Genomic DNA, 26933 nt, shown 5'->3' with positions numbered 1-26933 from the left:
ACAGGCTCAAACCACCCAGGCCCAGGGGAGCCAGGGTTCCCCCACCCCTGCCAGGAGGGTGACCTGGCAGGTGGCCCAGGACCTGCTGGAGACGTGCCCGCACACTCTTGTGAGCTCATGCGTCCCCTGCAGGCCCAGCAGGGCTCCTCCCGGGCCCTGGGCCCCTGCTGACGCTGGTCACACGTCTGCACCAGAGCCAGTACTTCTGGGGGCCCCTCCCAGCCCTGCCCTCTCTGAACAGACATGCAGCCTCCTCACATGGGCCCAGCCAGGGCTCCTGGGGGACCACAGCTCGCCATCTGAGTCCCTCAGGGGTGTTTCAGGCAGGGCTGGAAAGCAAACACAGTCTGTGCAGGGCTGGGAGGCCACGGGGCAGTGGCAGCACCAGCTGAGGGACATGCCTTCTGACCCCAAATAGGCTGGGGTCTTGAGAGGAAGTGAGCACCCTGTCCCTGGACGTGTGCAAAGGCCAGAGACTGCTTGAGGGGGTGGACAAGAGGACAGATGGGACACGGCATCAGAGCTGGTGGGCTCAGCACACCCTTGGGCTCCACCCGTCGAGGGTGACAGGACCCAGGGTGGGGTAGGGGGTGGCAGCAGGGACCCTCTCGCCTGGGTACCCCCACCCCTACCCCACGGTGACTCCAGCCCTTCTGCAGGCACAGCCTCATGTGCCAGCCTGGGGAAGGCTCCGCTGACACACTGCTCCCGGAGTAGGCCCAGGTCCAGGCTCTGCCAACCGTGCCAGATGGGGACGTGCCCTGGGCCCGGGCTGGGGGACATGGCCCAGCAGGACCCACCCCACATGCGCCTTCCCCATGACACCCGGGCAGGTAGGTGCCCGGTCTAGGCCGCCTGCTGTCAGGCTGGGTCTGCTGGGGCCTGCCCCTCTCTCCCCAGTGGAGCCCGTGGGGTCCCAGATATTGGGCTCAGTGCCAGGGGTCAAAGGAGGTCTTGTACAGGTGCCAGCAGCGCTGGAGAGGGGTGTTGGTGCTCGGGAGGGTGGGGTCTGAGGCTTGTCCATGGGGGCCACCACGTTTCTCAGAGGCCTGGAGACCTGAGTGCCCGTCCCTGGGACCAGAGACTCTAGATGAGAACCTGGGGCCCTGTGCCCCACCTGAAGCAACTTCTGCCTGACAACCGCTACCTCGTCCAGTCTTTAGACATGCTGCAAGGCACAGGTCATTGCCCCCATACTACAGATGAGGACACTGAGGCACAGAGGCACTCTCTCACTTGCCTAACGACCTGCTCGGGTGGCCTGGCAGAAAGAGAGATGGAGCTCTGGACCCCAGCCTGCCACCCAGGATGGGTGAGCTGCAGCCTCTCTGGGTCTCAGTTTCCTCCTCTGTGAAATGGAGACGATGGTGGGCATGATGCCCAAGGCTGTGCCTGCAGAGCAACCCCCAAGTTCCTATGCCCGGTCTGGGTGCCCCACTTAGCCTGTCCAGGCAGGCCGCAGCCTCTTGCTGTATCCACGGGTTCTGAGAGGCAGCTCTGACCACCACTGCCCCACCTCCCTCTAGCTACCAGCATGGGGCTCCTGCCTCGCCAGGCTGACTCTCAGCCTGAGGCTTCCGGCACCCCTGCCACTGCTCGTGAGACCCCACCCCTGTGACCACAGAACCCCTTTTGGGGTAGAGGTGCACTGTGGGCAGGGAAGGGCAGGGGAGAAGGGGCAGTGGTGAGGCAACCCGGGGTCTCCACGCCGCTGGAAGACGATAGCCCAGCCTCTGAGCATCTCTCCCCAGAGGCCCAGAAGCCACAGGGGCTCTGACTCCACCGACCCCTCCCTTCACACCCCAGACCTCGCCTCAGCCGTGTCCACCGTCCTCCTGACCAGGCGCCTTCCCCTCCTCCTCCACGCCGGTAATAGCTTCCCATCCTTCAAACCCTGATTCAAAGGCTGCCATGAGAAGCCCCCACGTCTGTGTTTCTGGAGAAGCCATAGCAACCCACTGAGTGGCACACCGTCTCTCCAAGGCCTGATCCTGAGACCCAGCACTGAGTGGGCAGTTTCCCTCTGTACTGGTCCTGCCTGCCCCCAACTCCAAAACCACGGAGATGCCTGCAGAGGTTTAAGGAGCCAGCAGGGGTCTCTCCCCTCAAAGTGCTCCCCAGAGGAAGGGGAGACAGTCACACCCACCTGTCCTGGAGCCCAGAGGTCACCAGAGACACGATGCATGGCAGGCAAGTCCCCAGCATTCACTGGGCACTTTCACCACCTGGAAAAGCAAGAGGTGGGTCTGGATCTCTGGGTCTGTCACTAAGGCTCAGGTGGACACAGGACCGTAGCAGCATGGGCTCTAGACTGTCCTCCCAGAGAGCCGTGTGACCTCAGGAAGAGCCTTAGTTTCCTCGTGGGGTGATGGCAGCATCCACCTGCATGGCTATTGGCAGGTGAAGTGAACCAATGCGGGCAAAGTGCCACTCAGGGTCCAGAAGCTGTGCTCAGCAGACGGAACCAACCCCAGCTCTCCAGACCCACAGCACCCTCGGGTGGACCGGCTGGAGATCACTGCCCACCATTCTGCTTCCTTTTCTGCCAACCAGAGGGCAACCCATAGGAACACTTGGGGCTTGCTGCAGACTGTCCTAAGAGTAGGCACAGTGCCTTCAAGACCTGGGATTCCACTTCCAGCCACAAGGGAATATCAGAGCCTGCACTTACCCACCTGCCTTAGCAATAAACACCAGGCAGAAAAATCTATGAAGCCGTGGCTAACAGGCAGCACAGTAAGTGCAGGGACCCTGGGCAGAAGGGAGACAAATGAGGTCAGCTGCAGGACTGCCCCAGCCACCTCCAGGTCACAGGAGAGTCCAGGGGGCTCCTGGAGTTGAGGAGATGAAGTTTGCTCAGAGCCTGGAAACCAGGATTTTCAGGACAGAGGAGAGGAGAAGGCTGCACAGAGCAAATGCCAAAGAGTTGCCTCTTGAGGATTCAACTGGAGACTGAGCTGCACACGCCTGGGAGGAAACCACCGAGACTGGAACAGAACTGCTGGAAAGAAGCGGCTGGAACAATGGCTGGTGATCACACAGGACCAGGAGTCATTTACGTTCCCCCAGCAGAGTACAGGCTTTAAGGACCTGCAAGAGGATCCCCAGAAGGATACCACCTACATGATGGGCAAACACGCCCTGGACCCGAGACCATGAGGTTTTTCTATAAAGGCCAGATAGCAAATGTCTCAGGCTTTGCAAGCCATGTGTCTCTGACAGCTGCTTCAACTCTGAAAATAGATACAGACAATTCATAAACAAATGTATACATCTCCATTCCATTATTTACAAAATCAGGCGGCAGGCCAGATTTGGTCCATAGTTAGCCAACTCCTACAGTAGGCTAAATCTGCTTTGGTCCTACCTAATAAAGCATAACAGCAAGCCTCAAAGTGTTACACTGTTTCCAAGAACTGCATCCCAGAACAAAGCTCCAAGCTGTTTAAAGGAAAAAAAAAAAAAAAAAACCACAACTCCCACAACATAAAATTTTCAAGTCTAGTATCCAATCAAAAATTACCAGGCATTCAAAGGAACAGGAAAACAATGAGCGTCAAGAGGAAGAAAAAAAAATCGATCAAAGTGAACCCAGAATGAATACAAATGTTAAAACTGGCAGACAAAGAAGTGTGAACAGTTATAAATTCATCCTATATGCTCAAAAAGTTACTTAGAGACATAGAAGTTTTTTTAAACAAATACCAAATTGAAACACAAGAGGTGAGTTTCAGCATTTAAGATGAAAAATACAGTGGATGGGACTAATAGAAGATTAGATCCTATAGAAGAAAAGATTAGTGAGCCTGAACACCTATCAGTAGAAATTATCCAAAATGACACACAGGAAAAAAAAAAAAAGACAGAACAACCAAGGCCAGAGTGTCAGTGAACGTGGATCAACTCCAAAGGTCTAGAGTACGTGTAAGTGGAGTTTCAGCAGGTGCTGAGGCAGAGGGTGGGGGAGGGAGGATAGAAAAACGTCTGAAATAAAAGGCCATACATTTCCACATTTGATGGAAACCACTGGGCTTCCCTGGTGGCTCAGACAGTAAAGAATCTGCCTGCAGTGTAGGGACCTGGGTTCGATCCCTGGGTCTGGAAGATCCCCCGGAGAAAAAGAATGGCTACCTACTCTAGCTATTCTTGCCTGGAGAATTCCATGGACAGAGGAGCCTGGTGGGCTACAATCCACAGGGTCGCAAAGAGTTAGACACCACTGATCAACTAACACTTCCACTAGACTTTTCATTTATCCCCAAGTCCAGGAAGTTTGATGAATTCCAAGCAGAGGACACGTGAAGAAAACACACCACGACACATGACAATCACATCACTTAAAATCAGTGACAAAGAGAAAACCTTAAAAGCAGCCAAAAGGGAAAAGACCATCAGGCAGTGAGGAACAAAGCAGACGTCTCAGAATCAACGCAAACCAGAGGACACGGGGGCAACTGAATGGAGAAACCATTAACCTGGAATTTCGCACCCAGTGAAAACAGCTCTCAAAACCAAAGATGAAGTAAGGACTTTTTCAGGGACACAAGTGCTGAATTTACTCTGGTCAACCTGCACTGCGGCTGTCACCAGCCCTACACGGGTGGAGGGGCTGACGCCTGGCGGGGGGAAGCCGAGGCTGCCCTCGCTCACTGGGGTGTGGAGCACCTGCCCCCACCTGCCCTGACCAGCAGGGCTGGGCAGACCCAGCCACTGTGCCTCAGTTTCCCACAATGCAACATGGTGTCTCTCCCCTCCCCACCCTGCTGCTAAAAGGCCCTGCAAAGCCTGGGGAGGCAGCCTCCTGGGAGCCCCAGCCTCCCAGGCAGACAGGGAGGAAGTCTCCATACAGGGTGACAATGCCAGCTCAAGCCAGGGCCAGCTTGCTGACGCTCGTACCGCTGTCTCTTCCTGGCGGTGGGAGGGGGTGGGAGGGGTGCTGTGACCGTCCCAGGGTTACACAGTTGGCTGGTGACAGAGGTCTCCTGCTCCTGGCTCCTCTCCCAGAAGGGATCCTGCATTCATTCTAGCTGTGACTCCACCCGCCGGCTCCCAGAGCCCACCCTGGATCCTAAAACAAAGCCCTGGCAATCAGCACTGCCCAGAGTCACTGCCTGGACCGCCCAGCTCTGCTACACTTTACAGTGTGTGGGGGGGGATGGGGGGTCGGGGGGGAGGCTATGGCACAGCACTTCCCTCCTCAGTCATGGGGGAGTGGACTGGAAGACCTGCGGTCCCTCCCCTCCGCCAGTCACCAGCTCTGGCACCTTCCTTCTGCACCATTAAGACAGAAGCCTCATTAAGGCCAATTAAAGGAGACTCAGGCCACCCAAACGCCAAATGGCTACAGTGGGCCAGGGTCAGGAAGCGCATGCAGGTCCCACCCAGCCCAGTGGCATGGGCCCTGCCCTGAGTCTGATAGACATCGGCCACAGCTCCGGAATGCTGCAGAGACTAGAGGCCACAGAGCGTGGGGTCAGGTGACCAGGGCTGTGCCCGGTGGACGAGACAAGAGGACACGCCCCTCCCTCTTGCTGCCACCCCCAGGGGCCTCCAGCTTCCAGGTGCGGGATCCAGACTGAGGCCAGCACAAGCTGCGGGTTTTCAAACCGGAGAATCTCAAGTTCATCAATTTGAGACATGTAAGAGCTCAGCTTCTCCAGGATCTACGAGCAACAGACACGGTGGGGTCGTGGAGCGTCTTAACCCCCCGACTTAGGGGGCCTAGAAAGGACTTTCCCGGGGTCACAGAGCCAGTCCCATAGGGCAAGGCTTCTGAGCCACTGGAGGCCCGTGTCCTCTCTGCTGTGTTCCATCAACCCCTGCTTGAACTCCTCCAGGATGGGGGTTGGGGGGCTCACCACTTCTCAAGCCAGACCACCCTCAGGGAAAGGCCATCAGGACAGGGCTGAGGGAAGAGACCTGGCATTTACTGAATCCGTGCCAGACACCACGCTTTTCCCATGGAAATCTCACAGCCCCTTTGGGCCAGGTGCTGGCATCACATGGCGCTGAGCAGGAAGGGACAGAGGATCAGAGAGGTGGAGCGGTTACCTCAGGTAGTGTGGCCCGACAGCAGAGCTGGGCTCAAGCATGGGTACCCCAATACTGAAGACTGTCTTCCCACCACCCCATGTGGCATTTAATCTGGGGGAATCACTCGGACCTCACAAAGGAGGCTGGTGCAGCCCACCAGCCAGAGCCTGCCAGGACGAGGGAGGTGTGGCCCCAGTAGGGGGCAGTCCAGCCCTGCACTGAGCATCCTCATGGATATGACTGCCTTATTAAGACCAGTGCCCAATCCCTATCTTACAAACAAAGAACCTAAGGCCCAAGTCATTCAGCAAGGGGGCCTCTGAGAGGCCTGACCCAGCCCACATCTGAGGGCCCAGGGGAAGGACCCTTGGCTGCAGGGCAAGCCTGCTGGACCCCCAAGACCAGAAGCTCAGTCCTGCCATTCACGGCCCTGGTGTGTTGGACTTAACAGGTGGTTCAGTGGCTAAGATTCAGCCCTCCCAGTGCAGGGTGCCTGGGCTCAATCCCTGGTCAGAGAACTGGATCCCCACATGCCACATGCCCCAACTAAGAGTTCACATGCCACAACTAGGAAAAACAAAAATCCTGGTGGAGCTTCAGCAAGCCCTGGCCCCTCTGAACCTCAGCTGTCATCACCTGCGACCTGGGAGTGATGACAGGCGCTGACTCCCAGGGTCGTGGAGGGAGGGCAGGGTCGGCCAGTGTGGGCCGACCTGCCCAGGCACTCTGGAGCCTGGCGTGCACCCAGCCCAGAGGTGCCAGCCCTCCTTCCTGGCAGAGTTGCTCCTCACTCTCCTCAACCTCAATTAAGACACAAATGCTGCTGGGTAGGAACCTTTGGAGAAGACAGGAGCCAACACCTGGGATTATATTATCAGATGGTTCCCCACCTGGGGCTCTGGGCTGGGAAGTGCTCCCCAGACCCACTGCGTGAGGCTGGCTGGTGCTGCCCCTGGAAGCAGCCAACTGGGCCACCCCGAGGCCTCTCAGGGTGTCAGGGCTATGAGGGTACCACCTCGTTTGGGGACAGTGAGAGTCCCTTCCTGGTCCTCAGGGGCCTTGGCTCCCCGTCACTTTGTGTTCACCAGGCCTTGGGGCAGTCAGACTTCTGCTCCTGCGGGAACCCAGAGTCTAGGAGCCTCGTGAAAATACTTTCACTGCCCTGAGTCAAGCTGACGGCCTGCAGTGAGGCTCCACGGCTCTCATGAGGGGCAGGGCTCAGAAAGAATAGCCAAGACACTGCTCCTCCAGGGAAAAGGGGGCTTAGAGCCCCCAGAGCTAGGTCCTAGGAGGGCTCCTTCAATGTTGGCTGGGTGACAGGTCATTTGCCCTCTGCGAGCCCCTCATCTGCACAGAGGGGACCACACCTATGCTGTGGAGCTGGGAGGATCCAGGCAGGCAAAGTGCCCGCTCAGCACCTGGGGTACAGCTGGCATTTAATAAATGCCTCATTAAGCTCTTTTATTCTCCTGGAGCCAAGCTGTGAGCCAGGATGGCAGCGTGGGAAGGCAGGGGCCAGACAGAAAAGATGTGGGGTCACTCGGGCACCATGGAACATGGTTCCAATTCCTTCCTGCTGTGTGATCCCAAGCAAGAAACTTAACATCTCTGGGTCTGGCCCCGGCCTGGCGGGCATGAGATCTGGTTTCGGGTCTAGGCTTCACCCCTTAATCTCTTTTGTGCCTCCCCCATATTCCTCACCCACACATGATCCAGCCCTGACCTCGGGGCCCCTGGTGAAAAAGTCCTGTGCGGGGGGCATCCCTGAATGAACAACCTGCTAGAGCATCTCCCCTTTTGCTGGCCAAGGCGGGCCCTCCCCAGCCCCAGCCCGACCCAGCCCGGCCTCACCCATTTTGCAGAGGCTGCAGCCGCCCAGGCGTGATGATACAGGCGTGATGCTACAGGCCCGGCCTCTGGTATGCAGTTAGAACCCCATGGCAGGTTTTTCCCCAGATAAATCCCTGGCTCCCAGGGGCTGGGAGAAGGGCAGGCAGATGACCCTCCACCTCTGGGGCCTGCTTAGGGCCACCTGCCAGTGGAGTCAGACCCTGGACCCACTAGTCTTTGTACCAGAGGAGGGCAGAGTGGGAGAGATCTTTAAAAGGCCCCAGTGCCTTGCCCATTTCACAGATGGCTTGACCAGGGCTTGTGCCGGGTCACAGGTGGTGAAGGAAGAGCCGGGACCTGACCAAGTACTTGTGGCTCCTGTGCTGTGGCCCATTAGTTCCACGCTCATCTCTTGGGGAAAGGAGAGGACTCAGTGCTGGCCCTGATGGGAACACGGCCGCTCCCGGCGAGACGGGCTGAGTGTATGCTGTGTCATTTCCCTGCCCCGGGGTCGGCCCGCTGTGCTGACGACAGCCTGGGCTGAGGAGGCGGTGGGCTGGGCTGTCCTGACTCAGCGCCACCAGCCTCAGCCCAGGGGCCCAGGTGGGCAGGGGGCCAGCATTTTGTCCAGGCAGCTGGACCGTGGGGTCTCCATCCCAGATGGGGAGAGGGGTCGTTCTCCCTGCACTGGAGCTGGGGCAAGAGGAGGATTCAGGGGTGAAGGAAAGAGAGGTGATTCATGGGGAGAGAGAAGGCGGGTCAGGCTCCTGGCGGCCAGGCAGGCGGCCCAGGCAAAGCGCCCTGTCAGCACCCGTCAGCACCCGCCGGCGTCACGGCCCTGCCCTGCGAGCCAGGAGGCAGCACAGCAGGGAGCCGGGAGGGTCCCAGGCAGCTTGGATGAGCGGCCCCTCCCTGCTCTGCCTGTCACTGTGTCTTCCAAGGCCAGGGCAGGACAGGCAGGGGACCTGTCTAGAGTCTGAGGACAACACCAGTCTGGTCCCTTTCCCAACTCTCCACCCGAGAGCTAGCCAGGTGACCTTGGCAGGGACTAACCTGCTGGGCCTCAGTGACTACATCTGGAAAATGGAGCAGATAACACTACACGAGACTATAAAGTGCCTGGCACCCGGTAAACAGCAGCTCTGGTTATCAGGGCCATCCCCTCCACCCCCCACACACTATGTTGGCCGCGGGTCCTGGGGTGGACGTGGCAGGGAAGACATGGGCTGGAAAGCAGGAGCAAGGCTCCCCATCAGGTGTGAACAAATCCCCCGTCCTCTGTGTCTTGGTGTCCCTGGCCGAAAGAGGAGGCGCTTGGCCTCTGAGGCCCCTCCTGTTGAGCCCATGCCGTATGAGCATGGTCAGTGAGCCCCTACCCTGGGAGGGATGAAAGCAGGGCCAATGCCCACCTGTTGGGGGCTGCAGGACAGCACCGACTGGGACCACACAGACCAGGGTGCAGGCCTGGGCGGGACTTTCTCCTGGCTCTGTCCCTTTATACAGGTGATGCTGATAAGCCTGGAGGGTTTTGTGGGGAACAAACAAAGTTACAGGGGGCATGGGGCTGCATGGGATGGCTGGGTCTCAGCCCCAGACACAGAGACGAGAGAGGAGGGAGGAGGCCCTGGTGCTCAGCTTGGCCCCAGGCTCCCCTGTCTGGACCTGGCCGTCTGTCTTTCCATCTTGGGGAGATAAAACTTTCCAGCTGTTCCCGAGCAGTCTGGGATCTTGGATTCACCTCTTTCCTACTTCTGGTGGGGAGGAGAGGCGCCCCAGCACAGCAGGTCAAGCCCCCTCTACCAGGGTCTCAATTTCTCCATTTTTAAAAAGGGGGTGGAGGCTGGGTAATGGGATCCAACAGGCACTCCTAGGGGACTGGGTTCCATGACCTCAAGCCTGGCACCCATGCCAGCAGCACCCCCCTCTGCCATAGCAGGTTATTCAGCCTGAAAACTGTGATGGTCCCTCCACCCCACCTCTTCCTCACTCCAACATCCAACTCCATCCTCATGGCTTTCATCCCCGCCACCTCCATTTCACAGAGCAGAAACCCAAAGCCCCAAAGCTGCCTGGGATCAGGCCAAGAGCCAGGCTTCCCAACACAGGCTATCCAACCCCGCCAGCCCCTTCGGGAAACAGGGACTCCACCTTTCTGGAAACTTAAGCCATGGCCATCTTGTCAGTGCCTGACCCACTTCTGGTCTCTCTGCCCAAGAGCTCCCCTGGGCCCTATCAGCCAGGATGATCCCCAAGGCCACTGTCTGGGTTTTGAGCAGGCCCAGAATAGTGAAGGGGTTCGACTCAGCTAGAAATACCTTGCCCCGCCAGGCCAAGGCCAGAACAGCCACTGCTGACCACTCACTCCTCTCTACTGAGTCCAGAGCTGGCTTCTGAATCCTCAACACTGCTCGCGAGGCAGGCTTTATCAGTCATCTCAGAATGTGTCTTGAAACCACGGAAGCAAGAGAATGCCCTGCTTGTGGTCACGGCTATCCAGGAAGGGCCTGGCTGGCTGCCAGTGGAGAGACCCCTTCTCAGAAGCTATGTCAGTGGGTCAGCTGAATGGATAGCCACAGCGGGACAAGGCACAGCTCGGCAGGGGTCGCTCTGCGGGAGGTCCAGACAACGCCTGAGGTCCCTTCAATCCAGGCTGACAACCCTCACTGGGACTTGCTCTGCTTCCACCCCCAGGAACACACCATCGCCAGTCCCCACCTCCTACCCTGGGAAGGTTCTGCCACTGCAAAGCTCACGAAGAGGCTCAGAGAGGGAGAGCTACTTGCTCTCAGTCACCCAGCACAGCAAGGAAAAAGGCACAGTTGAACTTGGATCTCCAGGCCAGCCTCAGCCAGACTCAGGCTATTTCTCAGTCTCCATGCCTACCCCAGGCCCCAGACTGTCTCCACCATCCACAAAAGCAACACCAGAGGGCTCAGGGGCACCTGTGCGCAGGAACCTCCTGCTTCTCAGAGCCATCCCCGGGGACAGTGAGTGAAAGCCCAGTGATCCTTCCTGCCCCACCCCGTCCAAGCACCTTCTTCTGGGGAACCTGCTCGCTAAGTCTGGGGAAGTCAGAAACACCCCCCAACGATGCACAAAGTTCCTTTGAGATGGGGCAACCTGCTGTCAGCGGCCAGGGGACCCAGATGCCCTATCGCTCTGCAGACAAACGGAGGATCCGGGCGAAGGCAGGAGGGAGGTAGCCCAACAGGCAGCCGAGAGCCGGGGCTGGGCTGAGTGCGCGCGTGTGGGCGCCTGAGACACCGGGTCAGGTTAGGCCTGCCCGGCTGCGTCTTTTGGCGACTCCGGCCAGCCGGCTCACCTTCTGGGCCTGGCTGATCATCTTGCGTACCACCTCCTTGATGTGGGCCTGCCCGTCGATGGGGGGCTGCATGTAGACGCTGGCCCGGGTCACGCCGCGGTAGGCGATGGTGTCAGGCCAGCCCAGGTCTAGCTGTGGGATGGAGCGGTCCGACTTCTGGGGCCAATACTCCAGCGAGGGCAGCGGTTCGGCCTCGGTGGGGGTGGCCCCGCCCGCGCTGGCCGCCTCACCATCGTCCGGCCCGCGGGGCTGCGCGCCGGCGCGGGGGTCCTCAGAGCCGGGGTCGTACACCTCGATGGTCTCCAAGATGCGCCGCAGCTCCAGCTCTGAGAGGAAGTCGCGGATGTTCTCGCGCTTCAGCACCTCGTAGAAGGCGTCGCGGCCGCGGGCCGCCAGCGCCTCGAGCGCCAGCCGCTGCTCCTCGCTGTAGAAGAACTCGGGCTTGGCTTCGCTGGAGCGCCAGTTGACGTGGCTGTCGTCCAGGCACTGCACCTGCGAGAAGGCCATGGCGGCCGCGAGCTCCGCAGCTCCGGGCCGTCTCCGGCTGGGCGCTGAGCGCTCTGGGGCCTCCGGCCGCCGCCGCTCCTCTGCCCCGGGACCTGCAGGAGGGGCGGGCCGGCAGGGTCGGGTCAGAGTGCAGGCGGGGCCGGGGAGGGGCTGCCGCGCGGAGGAGGGGCCGGCGGGGGGCGGGGGCGCAAGCCTCCCGTCCGGGTGCCGGTACCTGCGGGGGGCGGGGGCCCTCCTCCCGGGGGATCTTTGTAGCTGCCAGAGGTCCTGGCGACTTCTGGGGGTAACTAGGGCCGGCAAGGGACTCCCCAGAAGTTCCCAAGAAGGAGGGTCCAGAGTCTGCTCTCCGACGACCTCTGGCCCTGCTCGGCGGCGCCCCGCATCCCCAGGGCTTCCGGGGTGGGAAGGGGCCCCCAAAGTTCCCAGCGCCGCGATCGGCAACCCTAGGGGTCTGCGCGGAGGAGGTTCGGGGCGGCGCGTGAGCGGACGGGTCTCCCGGGGGCCGAGAGTCGGGGGTCTGGGGCGCGGGCCGGGGTTCGCTTACCGGGCGCGCGGGTGGCGCGGGCGCTGGCGGCGGTGACTAAGTGAGGCCCCGCCCACCCCGCTGCCGCCACCTGCGGTCACGTGCGGCCGGGGGCGGGGCCGGAAACATTCACCCCACCCCGGACTGACCGACGTCTGGCGGGTGTGCGCCCGTCTCTTCCTCCGCCACCAGCCCCAGGTGGTCGAATTCTGAACCGCTCAAAATTCAAGCGCTTCTGGGCCATTGCAGCCCAGAGAGGGACAGTGTTCTCCTGAGGACACACAGCAAGGCGATAGCCTTGACACACCCCGCCCCCACACTGCTGGTAATCCTGGTCCAACCCAATCGTGTCCAGTTTCCCAGGTGGGACAGAAAGTATGCACAGATGCTCACCCGCTGTGGAATTAGAGTTGGGGTGCTGGGCTGGGAGCCTCCGAGGCAGGGGCGGGGCCGCTCTGACCCAGCCTCAGGGGCCCTCACAGAGCCTGGTGTGGACAGGGCAGGCACCCAGTTCTAAGTCCCAGCCCGGGCTCCCTGCTGAGAACAACCCCCCCCCCCATCCCACCCCAACCCCCCAGGACTGGTCCTGAATGATGAGCCGCGCCCCAGGCCCTGGGGCGAGGAGGGCCCGAGAGGGCAGCTGTGGGCTGGGGTCAGGCCCAGCTATCTGCCCTGCGTCCCTGGAGCTTGGGACCCCAATGACGGGGGTGTGTGGGGACCACATCTGAAAGCAGGCTGCCAGCGTGGGGACAGCAAAGCCCATTAAACCTCGCCAACCACAACCCCCACCCCGTCGCGTGCCGCAACCAGTCAGCCAGGCACCTGGCCCAGCCTTCCCACTCCCTCCCAGCCTTGCATGGGCTGCTTGTGCTCCTCTGGGCTTGGGGCCCTGGGGACACTGCTCTGTGCTGCGGAGGGTTGGCTGTTGACATCTCTAGGCCTGGGCCCTAGAAAACCTGCCCCAGGACCGTCTCCACCACCCATCTGCCTGTCAGGCCATCTCCCCTGGGTCTTCTGCCCTCAGCAGTGATGCTGACTCCCAGCCCAGTGTCTCTGTGGTCCCATCACTGGGTTCTGCCCTCTGCCCTGGCCTGGGGGCTTCACATTGTGTCTGAACATGGTGCCCCTTCAGGTGCCCCCAGCACCTCCCAGGTAGGTGCACACACACCTACCTCCCCACCCCCACCCCACACAGTCAGATATGGGAGGGAGGCGGCCCCAGGGGTGAGCCCGGCACTGGGAACCCTGAAGCCTGGCTAATGGCCACTGGGGACCCCAGACAAGGCTGTCTCTGGGCCTCGGCATCTCCTTTTGTTCTTCCCCTGCTTGGAGGCCCTGGGCTCATGAAGGGAGTCCTGGCTCTCAGGGCTGAAGAGCCTCTAGCCCTCCAGTTACCTGCCCACAATTTTAGAATCATAGGAAGCTGTTGAAAAGCCAGCAGAGAGCTTGCAGGCACTCTTCACCCAGTCTCCCTCAGTGGTGGCATCTTGTATAACCACAGTGCAATAACCACAGCCAGAAAGCTGGTTCAGATTTCACCAGCTTACATGTGCTTGTTTATGTGCATGTGTGTACAACCTCATCACATGCGTAGGGTTGCATAACCACTGTCACAATCTAGTTGGAGAACTGTCCCCCTGCAGTCAAACTATCTCCACCCTAACTCTGGCCACCACTGATCCATTCTCCTCTAGGGATTCGTTCCAGTCAGCATATATCGGTAGATCATTCTTTTCTGTTGCTGACTGGTACTCCATGGTATGCTAGTCTTTATTTCTATGAGTTTGGTATTCTTAGCCTCCACATATAAGGGATATCATATGGTATTTATCTTTGTCTGGCTTGTTTCACTCAGAGTAAAACCCTTGAGGTCCATCCACATTGTTACAAATGATAGGATGTCTTTCCTTCTCATGACTGAATAATATTTTCTTTTCCAATATTTATTTTATTTATTTATTTGATTGTACTGGGCCTTGGTTGCAGCACGTGGGATCTAGTTCCCTGACCAGGGATGGAACCCATACCCCCTGCATTGGAAATGTGGAGTCTTAGCCACTGGGCCACCAGGGAAGTCCCTGAATGATATTTTCATATATATTTATATGAGTGTCACAGTTTTATCCATTCATCGAAGGTATTGAAGGACACTTAAAATTGTTTCCATATGTTGGCTATTGTAAACAATCCTGCAATGAATAGGAGTGCAAAGGTCTCTTCAAGGTGGTGATTTCGTTTCCTTAAAATATGTACCTAGTTGTGGGACTGCTGAATCATATGGTAGTTCTGTTTATAATTTTTTAAGGAACCTCCATGTTGTTTCCATAGTGGCTGCACCAATTTACATTCCCACCAAGAGTGTACAAATGTTTCCTTTTCTTCACATCCTGGCCAGCTCTTGTTATCTCTCATGTTTTTGTAATAGCCCTTCTTGCAGGTGTGAGGTGATAGCTTATTGTGGTTTTGATTTGCATTCCCCTGATGATTAGTGATGTTGTACAGGTACTTTACACATACCTGTTGGCCATTTGTTTCCTGTCTGTTTAGTTCCTCTGCCCATCTTTAAAGCAAATTTTGGGGATTTTGTGGGTTTTAGTCTTAGATACTGAATGCATGAATTCTTTACAAATTTAGGATATTAGCTCCTTATCAAATACACAATTTGCAAATATTTTCTCCTCAAGATACCTTTTCATTTTGTTGATTGTGTTCTTTGATGTGCAAAAGTTTTTCAGTTTGATGTAGTCCCAGTTGTTTTATTTGTTTGTTTTTGTTTTTCACTTTTTTTTGCCTTTGTTTTTGGTGTCAAATCCAAAAAGTCATGGCCAAGACTGATGTTGAAGAGCTACCACCTATGTTTTCTTCTAGGAGTTTTATGGCACCTGGTCTTCATTCAAATCTTTAAGCCACTTTAAGTTGATTTCTGCATGTGGTGTGAGACAGGAGTCCAGTTTCATTCTTTTGCATGTCACTGTCTGGTTTTCCCAATACTATTTATTGCAAAAACTATCCTTTCCCCATTGTATATCCTTGACTCCTTTGTCGTAAACCAGTTGACCATGTATGTGAGAAGATCTGCCTGCAAATCTGGAGACCTGGGTTCGATCCCTGAGTCAAGAAAATTCCCTGGAGAAAGGAATGACTACCCACTCCAGTATTCTTGCTTAGAAGATTCTATGGGCAGAGGAGCCTGGTGGGCTGCGGTCCATGGGGTCACAGAGTTGGACATGACTGAGTGACTAACAGTTTCACTTTCGTTTTGCTTTTGGTCTCTATTCTGTTCCATGGATCTATGTGTCTGTTTGGTGCCAGTACCACACTGTTTTGTTTACTACAGCTTTATGATTTGGTTTGAAATCAGGGCCTGTGATGCCTCCAACATTGTTTTCCTTTCTTAAAAAAATTCCATTGGCTACTCAGGATCTTTTATTGGTTCCATCCAAATATTTTAGGATGGCTTTTAATATCTTTGTGAAAAATATCATTGGAATTTTGATAGGGATTGAATTGGATCTATGGATCACTATGGGTAGTATGGATAGTTTAACACTGTTAATTCTTCTCATCTGTGAGCATGGAATATCTTTTCATTTTTTGGTGCGTCTTCTTCAGTTTCTTTCAGTGTCTTATAGTTTTCAGTGTACAGATCTTTCATCTCCTTGGTTAAATTTATTCCTAGGTATCTTATTTTTTTATGCTATTGTAAACTTTTTATGTATTGTAAACAGCATATTTACAATACATAAATGAATAGCAACTTTTTATATGTGTATGTATATATATGTATTATATATATATATATATATATATGTTGTAAATAGCATTAAAAAAGAATAAGATTGTTTTCTGAATTTCTCTTTCTGACAGTTCACACTTAGCACAGAGAAACAACTGATTCTGAGTATGGATCTTGTTTCCTGTGACTTTATTGAATTTGTTTCTGTAGCTTTTCTTTTCATCCTTTTCACTGATGATGTTTTACACAAAGCAAAAGCTTTAGTGTTTTTTTTGTTTGTTTGTTTGTTTTTCTTCTTTTTGGTTTTATTTTGTTTGTTTGGGGTTTTTTTGGTCACACTGTGCAGTTTGTGGTATTTAGTTCCCCCACTAGGGATTGAACCCAGGCCCTCAGCAGTGAGGACTCAGAGTCTTAATCATTGGACCTCGGGGGAAATCCCCAAAGCTTTAGTTTTGCTGAGCTCTATTTTGTCAATTTTTCATTTTATGGATTATGCTTTTGATGTTAAGTCTAAAAACTCTTCATTTTGCCCTAGGTTCTGATGATATTCTCCTATTTTTTTTCCTTGAAGTTTGGTAATTTACACTTAAATCTGTGGTCTATTTTGAGTTAATATTTGTGTGAGGTGTGAAGTTTAGGTTGAGTCATTGGCTGTGGATGTCCCTAGAAGGGCTTTACCGAGGAGGAAACAGCCCGAGAACAATTTCCCAGGACCCCACAATACGGAGGCTTCCCAGGTGGCTCAGTGGTAAAGAACCCGCCTGCCAATGCAAGAGCTGTAAGAGACATGGGTTCGATCCCTGGGTCGGGAAGATCCCCTGGAGGAGGGCATGGCAACCCACTTTGGTATTCTTGCCTAGATAATCACATGGAGAGAAAAGTCTGGTGGGCTACAGTCCATGGGGTCACAATGAGTTGGGAACGACTGAACCGACTGAGCATGCACACAGTATGGGTTTGGGAGAACTGGACTCAAATGCAGGTCTGTGTGCTTTTCTTTTCTCCCGCTTCCTCCTGCAACATCAGTGTCTAGACTGGCTCCCAGGGATGAGCCAGGCTGGCCTGGGAGTGGGGAGCACCCTGTTTACTCCCCGGGGTGGTGTGTCGAGTGACCAGCTTAGAAGAGAGTCATTCAGTCAGTCAACAGACACAGGCACAACCCGCCACGCATGGGCTGATGCTGTGCACGCCTGGGGCCCAGGATCCCCCAGGGGCTCCTGCAGTATTGTCTGTGGAGAGGCAGGAAGGCACGCATGGAGGGTGATGCCTCAGAGCCGAGAGGAGTCAGGAGGAGCTCCCTGGGTTTCAGAAGGGTGTTCCAGGGAGAGGGAACAGCAAACACAGAGGCCTGGAGTTGTGGGTGAAATTTTGGTGGTAGTTAGGGTGGCCACGTGGGCAAGAGGCTGTAGTGCCCATCTAGAGCCCCATGGTCGTTCCTGCGGGCGATGGGGGCCACAGGAGGCTGTGAGCAGGAAGCAGTGTGGGCAGACTTAGAAGCTCCCACAGGGAGTGGGTTACAGGGGGCAGGTGGTACAGCCCCCCTGGTCCCCAAGCCCAGTGGCTGGACTTGTCCCTGGCCAAAGGGAGGGAGGACGTGGGGGGCAGGGAGGGAGGCAGCCCTCAGGCTTCCGGCGTGGGCCCCCACTGGGTGGGGGTGCTGATGTCAGGATGGAGCCAGTGGGGACACCCCCGCAGGCCTGCAGAGTCCAGCACCAGACAAGGCCAGAGCCTCTTACCCAGGCCCCTGGCCCCACCTTCGGCCCGGGGCTGCTCAGTCCTGAGTGGGCACCAATGGGGGCTGGTGTTTAGGTGGCGACGACACCTCTGCTGCTGTCACAAAAGAGAGGTGGTTCTTTCCTGCTGCTCAGCACAAACCCCGAGGTGCCCAGAGGCAGGGCCCCATTCTGGGAGCCTGCAATGGGCTGCAACAGGCTGAAAAAACCTGGGCAGAATCTCCTGACACTGGCTTTTCAAGCCATTATGTGACTGTGACTCTTTATCCGTCCCTCCGGGAGGGCTGAGTCCTCTAGGTGCAGAGCCAGCCAGTCTGAGCCCAGAACCTGTTGGGAGGGGCCAGTCACCTGCCCTCACCTGGACCCAGAGTCCCTCCAGGGGACCCCAGGCTGTATCCTGGGTCTGACTATGTGTCCTAGACAACTTATGCTCTTTCTGGTCCTGAGTTCTTACATCTGCACAGCTGTGGGCAAGGTAGCTGGATCCAACAGTGCCTGAACGCCCCCCTAGGGCTTCATGGGCTCCTTTCTCCCTTTCCTCCTGGCCTTCTGTGCCTTTCTCCTTCCTCCAGTCATTCACTTATTTACTCACTCATTCATTCACAGATGTTCACAGAGTATCTTCTCTGGGCCCAGCCCTGGACTGGGTGATACCTGGGAGCAGAGGTGATTCAAAGCCAGTGTCCGCCCTTGGGGAGCTCCCAGTCTGGTGGAGGAGGTGAAATATGCAAACAAATAATTGTGATTCAACCCTGGGCTTTAGGAGGGCTTGGGAGGAAGTTGTTCTGCCTGGGAGGGGTTGGGGGACAGTTATGGAAAGCCTCCGAGAGCAAGTCCTTTGCAGCAGGCATGAAGCAGGAGGCAAACAAGGGTAGGGACAGAGCAGGAGCAGTGGGAGGAGGCAGCCCAGCCACGTCTGCCCAGGCACAAAGGCGTCAGGGTGCTGGGTGTGTGTGAGAAAATACAAGCAGGTCAGGGTGGCCGGCACGGGTGCTGGGAGGACAGGGCCTGGGCCTGGCAGTCCAGGGCCTCTAATGTTGACTGTCTGAATGTCGTGGAAAGGAATTTTTTTCCAGGAAGCCATGGGCTCCAGGTTGGGGAGGGGGATCCTGAGAAGGAAGTGGCAAGAGCAAAGCCGTGACTTTGAAAGGATGAGGGTGCAGAGGGTGGAAGAGGGCCAATGAGAAGACAGAGCAGCAGGTAGAGGGAGCCCAGTGGAGGGGGCAGGTGACGGGAGGAGCCCCCATGGGCTGGGGGCTGGCGGACTGGCAGTGGGGAGGGAAGACAGACAGCCTGGAGGCTGGCGGTGCAGATATCCTAGGAGCCTGGCGTTCAGGAGAGGCTGGGCTGGAGACGGGCTGAGGATCATGGGTGCGGAGTGATGCTACTCCAGTCCCACTGGCTCAAGGGAGGAGACCAGAGACCCTCCACAGTGAGTTGGGCATCTAAGGAGGGTTCTTAACCCAGGAGTGCTCGGTCCATGAGGAGGGCTCTGGGTGACAGGAACGTTGATGCTACACGTGGAAACATTCTGACCCCAAACAGACCCCTGTGCCAAGCGGCCGCATGCCCGTCCCCTGTTCTCTCTGAGCGCAGGTCACTCTCTGCCTTCCTCTGCCCCCCTCCCTGCCCCCGCCGCTGCTGAAAACCCAGGGGTCAGGGCCGATGGTGCTGGGAGGGAGATGGAGACTTCAGATTCAGTCTGGGCCTGGGTTGAGGCCCTGGACATCCACTCAGAGAGCACACAGTAGGCGCTGTCTCTGCCACGGGGAGTGTCTGCAATGAAACCTGGTCCCATCCTTATGGCCCAGATACAGGAGATTACTTTTGAGCAGCCCCTGGGAAGGCCTGGAAGAGGAAGGTTGGGTGGGGGGAGGCTGGGATGCTGTGAGAGGAGGGTGCAGAAGGAGACTGGCCTGGAGGAGCCTGGCATCCGGAGAGTCTTGTGCAGACTCTCCCTTCTTGTTTGAAGAGTCCTCTGGAAGCTGATGGAGACAGTCAGAGGGGAGGGCCTTCACCTGCTCCTCTGGGGAGAAGGGCTGGGGGCAGGAGGTAGGGAGAGGGAGACAGCAGATGGTAGACTGACCGCTGACCGCTGCTTGGGCGGGCAGCACTGCAGGGGAGCCCCAGCCTCGCGTGGGGACAGGGAGCTGGCATCGTGGATATGGACAGGCTTGTGGTGATGGACAGGAAGGCAGGAAGAGAGGGTGTCCAGGTACAGAATAGTTGCTCCAAGACTGGCCCCCTCCTTGTCTGTCACCCTGGCCGGGAAACAGGCCTGGGGCCGAGCAGCAGCTGATGGCAGGTGGTGACAGAGCAGGTCCAGCCAGGCTCCTTGCCCCAACCCAGGGTGTGGAGCAGGCCAGGGACACTGAGAATCCTTCTCCTGCAGATGACGTGGGCTGCGTGGTGCCAGCCGAGTGCCTGCGGGCTTGCGGCGCCGAAATCGGCTGCTCCAACATCGCCTACCCCAAGCTGGTCATGGAGCTGATGCCCACAGGTGAGGCCCTGGCTGGGTCTGACAAGGGGCCCTGGGGGTGATGGAGGCCACTCTGGATCCAGCGTGACCCTGTGTGATACCCGGGTGGGATGTTCTGCTCGTGGGGGAAGAGAGGAAAGGAATCAGAAAGCACATAGGGCGCCCACCATGCACCAAGCACCATGCCCAGGGGTCGCACAGGACTGACCTGCACCTACTTCTCAGGAACCCTGGTGCTCTAATCATCATACCCTCTTTGTTTTTTGTTTGTTTTTTTTTTTTCATTTTTTGCAACCCTGCAAGGCACGTGGGATCTTAGTTCCTCAACTAGAGGTTGAACTTGCAACCCCTGCGGTGGAAGCCCAGAACTCCAGGGAAGTCCCTTATTATCCCAGCTTTACAGATGGGGAAGCTGGGACCCAAGGTGCCCTGGCCAAGGTCAGATGACAAGCAAGCCGCAAAGCTGGGGTCTGAACTCGGGGCTGGGGGATCCTCTTAGCCTGTGCTGGCCCTGCCCCTGAGAAAGGCTGCCACGCTCTCGTCTTTCAGGCCTGTTGAGTGTCAGGCCCACTCACAAACGACCTCTCCTATATGTTATGAGGCAGAGTTCTTAGCTGTGTTTACAGATGTGGAAACTGAGACACAGATGAGAGGAAGGTGACTCGTCCCGGGCTTGTAGCTTGTGGCTGAGACACAGAACTCAGTCTCCTGGCCCCTAAGTCCACTGCTAACTCCGCCAGGGCCCAAGGGGCCCAGCCCTGCCTTGAGCCTACAGCTTCTGCCTCCCTGAGACCCTGCAGACCAGAGAACATGGGCATGTTTTGGCCGTTTCCACATTCCCGGCCAGTGTGATACAGGGTGTGAAAGCAGGACACAGGACGAGGGGTGTGGTCCCACCGGAGCAAACAGAGGAGACGGCTGTCCTCTGCTGGCTTCACCTCCGGATTCTCAGTGTCCCACCGTGGGAGCTCGGACCCCGCCCTGCTCCTCTCTCCCTCCCTCCCTTCTGGACCAGGCCTGGGCTCTGCCATTTGCTGGCAGAGATATTTGGGGCAAGCCTCTTCCCTGCTCGCAGCTTCGTGTCCTCGTTTGTAAATTGGGGATAATGATGCCTACTCTTCCCTCAGCGTGGTTGTGGGATTAAACACAGCACAGGAAAACTGACCGGCACAGGGGTTGGCTGCCCTGGGGGCTCGCGCCTGGGGGCATTGTCTGCCTGTACTCTTCTGAGGGGCTCACCACAACCCCTAGAGATCCCGCTCCAAGGTCATGAGCTCTCTGCCTGAGAAATAGGAGGAGTATAAACCCCAAGGTAATCCACCTCCCTGAGCAAGAGAAGGAGGTTGGAGAAATGTTTGGGGGGAAACCATGATTTAACTCACTTTGCTTTGGGCCCCATCCCAGCCAGCCTAGTGAACAGAGAGGATTATGAGATGTCTGGAAGTGACACAGCAGGTCAGACACAGAACCAGGGCCAGGCAAGCAGTGGCATCTACAAGGCTGAGCCCTCGGAGGAGGTGGTGTTTCCTGGGGTCAGGGAGGGGTGTGTAGGTGTTGGTGGGGCTGGAGGACAGACAGGGAATCTGCAGAGGTGGAGGAGGTGCTTAGACACTTGAAGAAAAAGCACAAGAAACTTTGGAGATAGACTTGTGACAGAGCCCAGAGAGGGAGCCAACCAACTTAAAGTCACACAGTGCTGAGTCCTCTGTACCCTCAGCCCCTTTCGAGCCTACGACCACCAGGAGGCCTTGCACAGCAGGGCCTTGCCCACCTCGATGCAGGCCCTTCATTCATTTCAAGGGCTTTTATCCCACATTTGGGCAGCCTTATCTCCTCTCCCCTGGAGCCAGTGAGACAGGGGCCCTCAGCCTGCCTGTGGCCATGCACAAGAAGTAGCAGAAACCCTGGGCCCGGGGCCCCTGAGCCCTGCCCGGGGTGTGGGCTCCAGGCTGAGGGTCCCTTGTCACTCCCTGACCACCCCTGGATTTTGTCTCTGGCCTGCTGTGCCTCCCTGGGCAACTCTCTTCCCCTTTCTGAGCGTCCACCTCCTCATCCGTCAGATGAAATTGGTGTGGAAGCATTCTGTCAACTGGAAGCTCTGTAGAAACGAGAGGCTGAGAACAGACACGTTGCCTGCAGCTGCAGGAGCCCACCATCAGCCCCGGCCTCCCAAGTCAGGGTCTTCCTCCCACCACCTCCAACACCTTCACCCCCACCCTTCTGGGCTTCTGCCTGCGGGCACTTGGAGAGGCCTTGTCAGCAGGGCCCGGGAGAAGCCCAGGGAGGTCACAGCGGCCTGTACCCCTCCCCCAGGTCTGCGGGGGCTGATGGTCGCTGTGATGATGGCTGCGCTCATGTCCTCGCTGACCTCCATCTTCAACAGCAGCAGCACCCTCTTCACCATGGACATCTGGAAGCGGCTGCGGCCCGGTGCAGGCGAGCGGGAGCTGCTACTGGTGGGACGGTATGGGGGAGGGGCGGGGAGGAGGGCTTCCCCAGCACACCCTTAGCCCGGGAGGACCCCCCAGAGGTGGGCATTGAGGCATGAGTAGGAGTTTGCTGGTCAGAGATAGAACGATGCCAGGAAGGAAAGGAGAGGAGAGGAGAGGCCAGAACCTACCGCCCCACCTTCCATATCAGGCCCCTGGCCATGCCCATCCTGGGTAGCTCTCTTACTCCAGTCAGGACCTCTGAGGGAGTCTGCTAGGAAAGCCCCCCATCCCCAACATCCAGAGATGTCTTTCTGGGTCTGAGCCCCTAGTCCCCTGTTGTATCCCAGCTGCTGCAGAGAAGCCAGGAGCCAGTACTTGAGCGTGGCCACACCCGGACTGTAGCTGTCCCTCTGGCCCCACTGAGCTTCTGCGCACATCCTCTGAGCCCTGCTTGCCCCATCTTTATCCCTCCATGACTCATCTAATCTTTCTAGAATCTGCTCAAGTGCCCCTCCTCCTGGCAGCCCACCTGATACCCCCGGGCAAGGACTGAGTCCCCTCCCCTGGAAGCCCCGTGTAGGATCTAGAGCCCAGTGGCTCCCGTAGATCAGGCAGGCCTCGTAGGTCCCGCTGCTGTTCTGGTGCCCCTCCTGCGGGTGTAGCTGTGTCTGGCCCAACCCTCCATCCCCAAGCTCGGCTAAGTCCCCAGGAGTTCCCGGGCTGAGACTCTGCGATTGGTGAAGGGGAGCTGGTGCCCTCTCAGGGGTCCCGCCCCACTTTTCTGCCTCTGAGCCAAGCGACCCCCACTTTGCCCACCCAGAGGACCCTGCTCTCTGGTGCTGGGCTTGACCCAGCAGTGCCCCCTCCGGCTGAGAGCACGTGGCACCCGTCCTCAGGGTGGGGTCCCCTGAGTTCCAGGCAGCCGTCCCGTGACGCAGCACAGCCGCCTGTGTTGGGACACGCCAGCCGGCAGGTGTGGGCTCCCGCGTGGCCCGGGCCTCCTCCAGGGCAGGGAGCCCCTCCCTCCGCTCCCAGAGTCAGCTCCCAGTCCCGGGCCACCTTTCCCAGCCAGATGACTCCCTGAGCCCCTCCAGCTCCAGCCTCCCGGATGCGGGACTGGGCGTCCTCCTACCGCCCAGGGTGTGCCTCGCCCCCCTGGCTGGACACAGCAGCCTCAGGGCCCCTTTGGTGGCTCCACAGCCCCTGCCTGCTGCCTCCTGGCCAAAGTTCTGAGCTGGTCTCCCCTACATGCAGCCCACTCCCCACACAGCACCCTTGGCCTACCTTCACGCCCATCCACTCAGGCAAGCCCACCCTGGGTTCTGCCAGCCTGCCTGTGGGTGCACAGCTGTGTGATGTGGGCCCAGCTGCTCACCCTCTCTGGGCCCCGGGGCTCAGCCCTGCCATCTGCCCTCTTGAAGCACCAGCATACCCCCAATACCTCCAGCCTGCTTCCTGCCTAAAACAGCACCACTCAAGCTGTGTTTCCACCATGCAGGCTCTGGGTCGCTGGAGCCCCAGTCCAAGGAGAGACAGGACACAGGGCAGGGCAACTGGGGTCCCCCAGGAGCCTGGCATCATGGGGACGCTAGGGACCCCATGGGTCTCCTCAGGTGGGGGGCTGGAGGAGCCACCACAGGCCTCGGGGTGTGTGGCTCATGACTGGCATCCCGAGCCCCACTCCCTGGTCCTCCAGGCACCCACTCCTGTTACTCAGTCCTCTGTGCCGGGCCTCCCTGGGACCCAGAGAGATCTCAGAGACACCTGGCCTTGAGGGGCTCCCCTCAAGTGACCACAGCTGCAGCCCAGGGACAATGGAGTGGGCCTGTCATCCTGACAGCAGAGTGGGGTATGGGGCAGGGGGCAGGAAGACTTCCTGGAGGAGGAGGGCCTCGAGCTGGGCTTTGGAGGCTGAGGAGGTTTTGCTGGGGGGAGGAGCTGATTAGGGCATTCCAGGCAGAAGGAACAGCCTCTGGGTTTGGGGTCCCTCTGGCAGCCTGGTGGGGGCTGAGTTAGAAGAGCAAACCCCAGAGGTTGGTGAGGGCCAGGGCCGCGCTTTAGTCTGGCTGCAGAGGCTCAGCCCTGTAAGAGATGCTGAGTCTGGTGTTGGACGCGGGGCCTGTGCAAGGAGGGTGGGGTGCAGCCTGCCTGTGCCTTTGAAGAGGGCAGTGCCCGCCGCCTGCCAGGCGGAGGGTTAATTAGCCCTAATCAAGGGGGCGCCTCCTTCCTCCACCCTCTCCCTCAGGCTGGGAAGGGGAGGACCCGCCCAGCTGCACACATAGCCTCTTGCTGTCCTTTCTGGAGTCCCAGAGGGTCCCACCCATCACCCACCTTGGGGGTGAGGGACACCCAAGTGACCCAGGATACAGGCAGGGGGCCCTTAAGCAGAGAGGAGCATACGGACACCTCGCCCCAGTTCTGTCCCCCAATGCTGCAAGGCCCCCTCTTCCTGGAAGTCCTCCTGGATTGATGCTTCCTCTGGGCTCCCTCAGCCCAGCCCTGAGCACACGATGACAGAACACCCCACTCTGGGGACAGGGCAGAAACCAGGCCCGCTCGTCACCGAGACTGAGCCCCAACACCCCATCCTCTCGGGCAGGCTCCTCATGAATGCTTCATGACAGAATGAGTGAAACACATCCCTGCTGAAGGGTGGGGGTGTGGAGGGTGGCTCACACCAGCCAGAGGCAGGCAGGAGCTGGGAGGAGGTGTCCACACGGGAGCAGGGAGAGGGGCTTCAAACCATGCACAGCAGAGGTTGGGGTGTGCCACCAGAGGTCCCGACTCCTTCAAAGGCCCGCCAGGGTTTGAGGAACCACCGGGGGTCAGTCTGGCCTGGATGTGAGGGCAACAGGTCATTCACGAATGTGTATTGAGCGCCTACTGTGTGCCGGGAGGTGCAGCAGTGAACTAAAGGATGAGGCTGCTGTCCCCAGGAGTGGGAGATGGCAGCAAACCCAGAGAGGCGGGGTCGGGCCTTGAAGATGGACAGGAGACCAGGGGGAGACCGCAGGAATGACTGGGAGCACGCAGGCTGAGTCGGGGGCGGTTCCTGCAGGCAGCAGGGAGCCACGGAAGAGTCTGGAGAGGGCAAGGCCAGCCGCATCCCTGGAGGAGAGGAGCAGGGGCCAGGGAGGAGGCTGGAGCTCCTGCAGCCGGGGACAGATGGAGAGCCAGCCTCAGTGACCCGGGGGAGGTGGGGGAGGGGTGGGGGTTTTGAGGATGGCCCGGCCCCTGCTGCCTGCAGGCTGGTCATCGTGGTGCTCGTCGGCGTGAGTGTGGCTTGGATCCCCGTCCTGCAGGGCTCCAACGGCGGGCAGCTCTTCATCTACATGCAGTCGGTGACCAGCTCCCTGGCCCCACCAGTGACTGCGGTCTTCGTCCTGGGCATCTTCTGGCGGCGGGCCAGTGAGCAGGTGGGATGTGGGGAGAGCGGGCAGCTTCAGGGCTCATCTCTCCTGCTGCCTGGGCGCTGAGTGGGGGAGGCCTGGCCTTCCTCCTGAGGCCCCAGCGGCCCTGCCTTCTCCTCCAGGGAGCCTTCTGGGGCCTGATGGCGGGGCTGGCGGTGGGTGCCACGAGGCTGGTGCTGGAGTTCTTGCACCCAGCCCCGTCCTGCGGCCACCCCGACACACGGCCCCCCATCCTCCTTGGTGTCCACTACTTGCACTTCGCCGTGGCCCTCTTCCTGCTCAGCGGGGCTGTGGTGGTAGCTGGGAGCCTGCTGACGCCGCACCCCCAGGGCGTCCAGGTGAGCCTGCCCTCACCCCTGGCCTCTGACCCTCTCTGACTCAGGAATCTTCTAGGTCTTGACCTGTAACCCCATTTAACCCTGGTCCCTGCCCTCTTTCCATCACTGACCCCTGTCTGGGCTCACCCCTGCCCTTCCCTGTAGATCCAGAGCCTGACCTGGTGGACTCTGGCTCAGGACCTGCCCTCGGGAGTGAAAACAGGTGTGTGTGTGTGACCCTAGGCTTCCCTCTTGCTCCCACCCGTGGCAGGGCGGTAGAGCAAGGGCACTGAGTGGGACCCTGTGGCCCTCATCTGCCCGTTCCTCCCACCACTCCCAGGTGATGGCCGAGCATCCCAGAGATACGCCTTCTGGGCTCGCGTCTGCGGTGTCAACGCCATCCTCCTTATGAGCGTCAACATCTTCTTCTACACCTACTTCGCCTGACGCTGCCCCCAGAGCACCCCTTTCCCCATCAAGAACACCAAGGCCCAGAGGAGGGTGGCGTGCCTTGGGCCACAGGGCAGGCCAGTGCCCAGGGACTGGCCAAGCCAGCCAAGTAGGAGCCCTGAAAAGTTAGGGAGGAAATGGGAAAAAAGAATGTCGGATAC

At 58.1% G+C, this 26933-nt stretch overlaps 2 protein-coding genes across 2 annotated transcripts in view; one reads left to right on the top strand and one right to left on the bottom strand.

Annotated features, from left to right (window-relative positions):
• The window catches only part of FAM83G (family with sequence similarity 83 member G), a 28602-nt gene extending 16818 nt beyond the window's left edge, over window positions 1–11784 (bottom strand). Inside the window, exon 1 of the mRNA XM_061143633.1 lies at window positions 11186–11784. Coding sequence (XP_060999616.1) covers window positions 11186–11692 — 507 coding nt within the window. The 5' untranslated portion in view covers window positions 11693–11784. The remainder of the gene's footprint in view (window positions 1–11185) is intronic.
• SLC5A10 (solute carrier family 5 member 10) overlaps window positions 1–26769 on the top strand; it is a 54396-nt gene extending 27627 nt beyond the window's left edge. The window contains exons 10-15 of the mRNA XM_061143634.1: window positions 20077–20184; window positions 22477–22627; window positions 25843–26011; window positions 26128–26343; window positions 26488–26545; window positions 26663–26769. Of these exons, the coding sequence (XP_060999617.1) occupies window positions 20077–20184; window positions 22477–22627; window positions 25843–26011; window positions 26128–26343; window positions 26488–26545; window positions 26663–26769 (809 nt within the window). The remainder of the gene's footprint in view (window positions 1–20076; window positions 20185–22476; window positions 22628–25842; window positions 26012–26127; window positions 26344–26487; window positions 26546–26662) is intronic.
• The last annotated feature ends 164 nt before the right edge of the window (window positions 26770–26933 follow it).

This window comes from Dama dama, chromosome 5 (assembly GCF_033118175.1).
Source record: "Dama dama isolate Ldn47 chromosome 5, ASM3311817v1, whole genome shotgun sequence".
Lineage (NCBI taxonomy): Eukaryota > Metazoa > Chordata > Mammalia > Artiodactyla > Cervidae > Dama > Dama dama.
This window is presented reverse-complemented; position numbering and strand designations above follow the sequence as displayed.